General features: G+C 30.0%; 1 protein-coding gene across 1 annotated transcript; it reads right to left on the minus strand.

Moving 5' to 3' along the window:
- Nucleotides 1-931: 931 nt before the first annotated feature.
- LOC118044431 (probable nucleoredoxin 1) lies at nt 932-3,489 on the minus strand. The gene is made up of 4 exons (XM_035052700.2): nt 3,309-3,489; nt 2,528-3,007; nt 1,967-2,446; nt 932-1,837 (listed from the first exon to the last, which is right to left on the minus strand). The coding sequence occupies exons 1-4, from the start codon at nt 3,393-3,395 to the stop codon at nt 1,190-1,192; spliced, it is 1,695 nt and encodes a 564-aa protein (XP_034908591.1). The 5' UTR covers nt 3,396-3,489; the 3' UTR covers nt 932-1,189.
- Between the last annotated feature and the right edge of the window lie 4,539 nt (nt 3,490-8,028).

The following is an 8,028-nucleotide window of genomic DNA, read 5'->3' on the forward strand; positions in this document are numbered from 1 at the left end:
CTATGTATTTTTCTTGACAAAAAAGAGTGCTACCATAATGTTTTTGAGCTTTATATTGCCAAAAAAAGAATAAATAGAGGTTGAGAGAATTGCTTTTAAGTTAAACTTTGTATTTTAAAATTATTTTAGAGTTTTTTTTTTAGTTGATGGATTAGTTTAGAGATAATCTAAAAGTATTTATGAGGTGTTTTTAGATAAAAATATATTCAAAAAAATAGAATTTTAGATTAAAAAAAAAAAAACACTAACCCAACTCTTCAATCACTTCTCCATAACAAAAAATAATTGAGTAAGTGAATAATATATCATTTGTTTTATTTTAAAAATAAAAGTCCAATGTGTCATCCATCAAAGAAAAAAATGAAATGGCTCTTTCATGTTTTGGATAAGTATGCTGAGTCACTTGACCCCACAAACATGGCTTCTGTTTAGCTTTTATTTTATTTATTTTTTGAATTATTATTCTAATCAGTGAACGACGACATCAAGGCGTGGCTGGTGTCGGGTAATGACGAAGACATGATGACGTACGTCCGATGAAGTGGCATTCGCATGATCACCTGCTTCTAGAAATCTCCTCTTGCTTCTTTTTTTTTTAATCTCCTCAACAGGTTATGTGAGAAGGCAGAGAGAGAGAAAAAAGAGACTATCCAGTTGCTTGGATCGGAGATTCTTGTTTCTTTTACGGTGGAGTTAGAAAGGTTTCATTATATAATGTTGGTTTAGTCACAATCAGCCATCTTTTGTTTAATCTGCAGAACAATTACAGGAATATCTGCACCAGAGGTGAAGCTGCTGCTTCATCCAGCCAAAAAGAAACAAAGAGAGTGGTACAATGGAACCGTGCATAGCACCTCTTCCCAGTTTTTTGACAGGACTGATAAGCATTTTCATTTAGAAATGACGAAAACCTCATAACAAGTGATGGAGATTTGAGATCAACCAGCAACCATGGATTCCCAAGTTTCAAATGGGTCACAGTATTCACATAAACTTGGCCAATCCGGTTATTTATTTTTGGTATCGAAATACAGGACATGAAAATCCCTCAGCAACACACCACTTAATTACATATACACATAACAGGAAAGACATCCACTATCTTCACACACATGCAACAAACACCTTACATCGCAAACTTATTATAGTAGAAAGCCCATAAAACCAGATACCAGTAGCGCTTGCCTGCTTAAGCTCTGCGGCACACATCTCCATCGCAGATCCTTCCTTCCTTTCCCTTTTCACTTCCAGTATCTTCATCTTCCTTCAATGCACACTTGGGGTGAAGATCAAAGTCACATTGTTTGCAGTAGAAAGACCAACTATACCCTGTTTCCCTACAGCCATTGCAAATATATGTTTTGCGTTTAGTACGTATCAGCTCATGCTCAGTATGAAGTTCGTGTTTCACTTTCTCTGGCCACCCCTTTGCCTTTTCCTCAATCTCCTCCTCCAATTGCTTTAGATGCTCCTCGGTAAATGGAAAAGCATCTGCCCCGTAAGCTGTCAAGTGCATCCGAGCTTCCTTCGTAATGGTCCGGCCACTTGGCCCAATCGCTACAGCTGCAGGAATGCCTTTAATTTTGAATTTCCGACTCAGGATTTGTTTCCTTTCATCACCAAATGGAAGGGCTAACCAAGGCATTTCTGAATAGAACTCGTCAAAGGTGGATTGATCTCTGTCACTTGAGATGAAGATCACCTCAAATGCATTGTCTTTTCTTTTAATTGTGTGGTATGCTTCAATTAGCTTGGGCAAAAAGGCACGACAAGGAGGGCACCATTGAGCTGAGAAGTAAAGAAGAATGTTCTTTCCAACTAGATCAGACACTGGGACCTAATCAAAGAGTAAACCATTTGAATGATAAAAATACCTTTGCTAATGAATTCAATTCGAGATAATAAGCAAGTTATTGAAAGTAATGCAATAACAACATGCGATGTTAGCACAGAACAAAGAAATTACCTTGGATCCACTTTTGTCAATCACAAAATCATTTTCCCCATTAACCAAAACTGACTCAAGCGTCTGCGATTCCAGTTTTGCCTTTTCAATTGCAGCTAGCTCGTCAAGCTTTTCTGGTGTAAATGGGTAGGCTTCGATTCCATGGTCTTCGATGAGTTCAACTACATTTGGGTTCAAAGTCTTCCCATCTTGGCCAATTATGACAAGACTAGGAATGGTTCTAAGTTCAAAATACCGCACTAGCTTCTCGCAGCTCTTGTCCTTAAAAGGCAATGCCAACCAAGGCATTGTCTCAAAACTCTCTTTGAAGTCTTCTTCTTCGTCGTCTAGAGATATTAGGACTACTTCAAAGTTCTCTCTTTTTTCCTTGAGCGTCTTATACAATTCCACTAGTTTAGGAGTGAATTCACGGCACATCCTATGAGCATGGATTGAGAAATACAAGCCAACCAATTTTCCTTCAAGGTCCAACACAGGGATCTGCCATTACAGATAGCAAGAAAGTGAATGATGGCATCATCAATTCAATTTCAAAACTAGCTAATTGAATGAACCATCTACCTTTTTCCCATCATTTGAAATCACATAATCACGTGAGCTGGAAACCAAGATCGAGCTTATGGTTTGATTCTTCTTAGCATTCTCTTCTTGCTCTTTCAGGAAATTCAGTCTATCAAGGTTGAACGGATACCCATCCACGCCGTGTTCCTTGACAGTGCTGACTCCATCATCGCAGGAAACCTTGCCATTCGCATCAAAAATGACAAGATTAGGGATCCCTCTTACTTTGAACACTTCCTTAAGACGTTTGCGGGTCTCCGTATCAGAGAAGGGAATAGCAAGCCAGGGCATTTCGGAGAAATATGTGTTGAAGGATTCATCATCTCTGTCAGAAGAAATGAACACCACCTCAAAGTCGCCTTTGGATGATAGCTGTTCATAGACTTCTACCAACAAAGGAGTGAAATTACGGCATGGGCCGCACCACGAACCAGAGAAGTAGAACCCCACAATCTTCCCAACCAAATTGCTGACCTTAACCTAAGAATTAATGTCGAACATTATCAGAAAAAAACATCAGCCCTTAACGAATCACAATTTTATTCATGGTTTCTTTCTCTTGCCAGTGAGAGAAGCAACAAAAAAAAAGGAGCTTTTTCTTAATCATAAAAAAGCTTCAGAAATTGGTCATAAATTTGTTCTTCAGCAAGGCTTTCAGTCTAATTTAAACATGATATTCATCCTGATTACGAGAAAAACCTACAAGTTCATATAAAAATTAAAAGACGTTGACTTATAATAAGACAAGAAGAAGACTTGAATAAGATCAGAGAAGCAGTACCTGATCACCATTGTTGCGGATGAGAAAGTCCCTCTCTTCTGAAGAAAGAAGCGTTGAAAGGTCGAGAGAAACGTCTTCGGTGGCCATAGCTAGCTATGTGATGAACTACTCAAAAGGCTAGAACAATTGCCAATCCCGGTTGCTATGTGATGGAACTTCCAGGCTAAGGCTCCTTTAAATTACCTGCACGACCGACCTAGGAAATTATTATTCTAATCAGTGAACGACGACATCAAGGCGTGGCTGGTGTCGGGTAATGACGAAGACATGATGACGTACGTCCGATGAAGTGGCATTCGCATGATCACCTGCTTCTAGAAATCTCCTCTTGCTTCTTCTTTTTAATCTCCTTTTTTTTTTGTTTTTATTCTAGTTTTATCCATGGTTTGATAATTTTTTTGTGAGTTTGTTATGAAATATATTTTGTATTTTTACCTCTTTAATAAAATCTTTATATTTCTTGATACAAAAAATCCTTAATTAGTTTTTTCTTAATTAGAAAATTATTATTTTTTGGTTTTGCTGCATTTGGAATGAATTTTTTCTGTCATTTTTTTTCTAATATAAATCAATCATCATATGTAAAGCATAGTTGAAATGAACGAACAAAACAAACTATATACGTGGCATCTTAAATAGGAAGCTTAGGAAAGGATGAAGGCAAGAATGTAAAATAAAACCTATGCCTCCACTACCAATAATGTAAAAAAAATTATTGAGAAAAATAAATCATGAAAATGTACCTCCAGCTCCAGTCATACAAAGCTCCTCAAGTATCAGAAAAAAAAACATTTAACACAAACCTCAATAAAATTCATATGCTAATTAAATTCTCAAAAATATCAAGAGAATTCTGGATTAGATTTTTTAACCTACTCGATTTTCTATAAAATGTGACTCGATAATAATTACATGCAATTTAATACACAGGCTAAAATCCAAACTTGATAGAGTTCTTGTTATATTTTTATAGAAAATGAATTTCCACTTCAAAATCCAAGTGAGGGAAGGTAATGAATTTCCACTTCAAAATGAAGTATGATTTGTATTATGGTAATTTTATGGTTATATTTTTTTAAAAAATATTTTTAGTTGAGGTTGGTTTGATATTTATATATGTTCAGTTAAAATTACAGTTGAAATTGAAGTTGAACAAAAATTAATTTAATATTTTTCATTAATTTTTTTTTTAAATTAAAGTTATAAAATATACTAAAAAATATATTTATTAAAAAAATAAAATAAAATGGAAAATATAGGACTTCCAAAACATGAATTTTATTTTTATTTTTATTTTTATATATTTTGAATTTCCCGACTCAGGATTTGTTTCCTTTCATCACCAAATGGAAGGGCTAACCAAGGCATTTCTGAATAGAACTCGTCAAAGGTGGATTGATCGCTGTCACTTGAGATGAAGATCACCTCAAATGCATTGCCTTTTCCTTTAATTGTGTGATATGCTTCAATTAGCTTGGGCAAATAAAACTCTCAACCTCCTTTTGATTTTAAAAATAATGATGTTACATATATTTAATAATTGTAAATAAAATTATATAGTGTATTTTAGCCACTCTATTTCAATAATAAATTTTTTTTGTATATTTCAAGGGTGATTATTTTTAGTTCGGTTTAGTTTTTACCTATAAAAAAAATCAAATTGAAATTTTAAAAAATACAAAAAAATAAAAAATCAAAACCCATCCGATCGGATTTGGTTTGTTCGGTTTTGGTTTTGGTAAAATCAAAACATTTATATTAAAAACCAAAAACTATATTTTTTTTAGGGTTTTTTTTTTGTAATTTTAATAGGTTTGGTTTAAGTTTTTTCAGTTTGGTTTTTTTATTAATTTCAGTTTATTTTTTCGGTTTTAGATTTAAAAAATTAAAATCAAACCATATATTTTTAAAAATATTCTAATTAATTAATTTATTTTTTAACGGTTTAGTTTTTTCAAAAAAAAATTCATTTTTTTTAATTTAATCAGTTTTTCAAATTTTTTTTAATCACCCCTGCTATATTTCCAAGGAAGAAAGAAAAGAGATTTTAAATGCGATACTCTGTCATGAGACGGGACTTTCCCACACTCAAAAGTGCACTATACATATATGTCATTAACCTTTATCAAACACTCTAGACGTATTTCAATTTGTCATAATTGTAAGTAAAGGAAGATAATGAATTTCCACTCTCGAATGTTCAAATTCATTAATTTTTTTTAATAAAGTCAAGTTAAGTATATGACTTTCTTTATTCATGGGTATCAACCAGATATCCTATCTAATTTATTTTTTAATTAATTTTATAAAAATAAAACCTAATCTAAAAAATAAATTAATTCCTCCTTCATGAATCATAAAACTATAAAATTAAATTAAATAAAAAACTAAAAGATGTGGTTAGTTTAGTGTTTGTTGCACCTTGGACAAAAATTCAAAATATCATGGATTGGAACAATGTTCTAGTCCTATTCTTTGAAATGTTTTTCATTATAATCATTAATTTTTTTAATTTCATCTTTGACATTTTATTAATCAAGAATTTGGACTTATTGGTTGGTTTTTTATAATCTTCTATGTGGGGGAAATTAAAATGTCTTTACATTATGGTGATATTTGATTTTACAAAATAAAATCGTATTTTATTGCGTACAAAAACTTAAGATTTAGGGGGCCAAAATTGATTATTAGCAATAATTTAAGTTTTTTTTTTAATTTTGAGAAATGTTGATTTCACACCATTTTACTTTGAAAATTTTATATTTTAATCCAAAATTTTATTTTGATCACATTTCAGTCTTTGAAGTTTAGAAAAAAAATAAAAAATTCATTGAAAATAACGAAAGAGAGAGAAAAATAGATCAACAAGGTTTCATTAAAAAAATAGCTAAAATTTATGTTAATGTGTTATTCTTGATAAGAAGAGTGCTACTATGATGTTTTTAAGCTATTATATTTCAAAAAAAAAAAAAAAAACAAATCTAGTTTCTGAGAGTTTTTTTTAGTCAAACTTTGTGTTTTAAAATTATTTTAGAGTTTTTTAGTTGATGAATTAGTTTATAGAAAATCTAAAAGTATATATTAGATATTTTTAAATAAAAACATATTAAAATATAAATTTTTAAATAAAAAACTCCAACCCAATTCTTCATCCACCTTTCCAATGATAACAAATTAAACAAGCAAGTGACAATGATGTGTCATTTGCTTTATTTAAAAAAAAAACAATAAAACATTGATGTTATGTCATCCATAAAAAAAAAAAAAAAAAAAAAAGCTCTGCCATCTTTTCAATAATCCAGATATGCTGGGTCACTTAGCCCACAACCATGGCTTGTTTTTAGCCTTTATTTTTATTTTTTTGGATCTTTATCCTTGAGTTTTAATTTTATTTATTAAAATAAATTATTTAAAAATACATTAAGGATGTTATTTTAGTAAACACTTAAATTATTAAGAATATAAATAAAATATTATTTTATTAGATACCATTTAATTTTTATTTTGTTTTCAAATAAAGTTATAATTTTTCTTTTATAATATTAGTAAAGGTATTCTTTTACATAACTCGTCACGATCTTTTTTATCCTTGAACATACACTTTCAAAGATTATAATAATAGATTTCATGAAAAAATAATGATAAAGGATACGATTGAAGATTCAACTACTAAATAATAATAATTGACTAATAGTATATTTAAAAATATAGTAAAGATTGTGTTTTAAAATATCTTTTACTTTGAAATATATTAAAACTATATTGATTCATTAATATAATTTTACCAAAACTAAACCTTATTTATAATTCATGGGCAATCATGTAAGCAATGTTATAGGAAGCTTGCATATTATACATACAATTAAATGGTGTGGGGAAATCACTGTTTTCCCATATCCAAATGCATTGTGAATTACAACTAACAGTAATCCAGAATGCATTTCTTTTTCTTTTTTTTTTTGTATTTTTTCATTTTTTTTCCAACTTTCCTTTTTTTTTTTTTTTCGTTTATTTTTTTTTCCAAAATTACTCCTCCCCCCCCCCCAAAAAAACTTTCCTCTTTTTTTCTTTTAATTAAGTTAGGTTAAGTAGATGACTTTCTTTATTCGTGGGTATCAACTAGATATCCTATCTAAACTATTTTTTAATTAATTTTATAAAAATAAAACCTAATCTAAAAACATAAAATAATTCTCCTTCATGAATCATAAAACTATGAAATTAAATTAAAATAAAAACTAAAAGATGTGGTTAGTTTTAGTGTTTGTTGCACCATGGACAAAAATTCAAAAATATCATGGATTGGAACAATGTTCTAGTTTTATTCTTTGAAATGTTTTTCATTATAAACCTTGATTTTTTTTTTATTTCATCTTTGACATTTTATTAATAGAGAATTTGGACTTATTGGTTGGTTTTTTATAATCTTTTATGTGGGGGAAATTAAATGTCTTTACATCATGGTGATATTTGATTTTACAAAATAAAATTGTATTTTATTGCGTACAAAAATTTAAGATTTAGAAGGCCAAAATTGACAGTTAGCAATAATTTAAAGTTTTTTTTTTATTTGAGAAATAATGATTTCACACCCATTTTACTTTGAAAATTTTATATTTTTGTTCCAAAAACTTTATTTTGATCACATTTCAGTCTTTGAATTTTAGAAAAAAAATAAAAATTCATTGAAAATAATGAAAAAGAGAGAAAAAAAGATCGA

The sequence above is a fragment of the Populus alba genome, chromosome 10, assembly GCF_005239225.2.
Source record: "Populus alba chromosome 10, ASM523922v2, whole genome shotgun sequence".
In the NCBI taxonomy this organism is placed as follows: Eukaryota; Viridiplantae; Streptophyta; class Magnoliopsida; order Malpighiales; family Salicaceae; genus Populus; species Populus alba.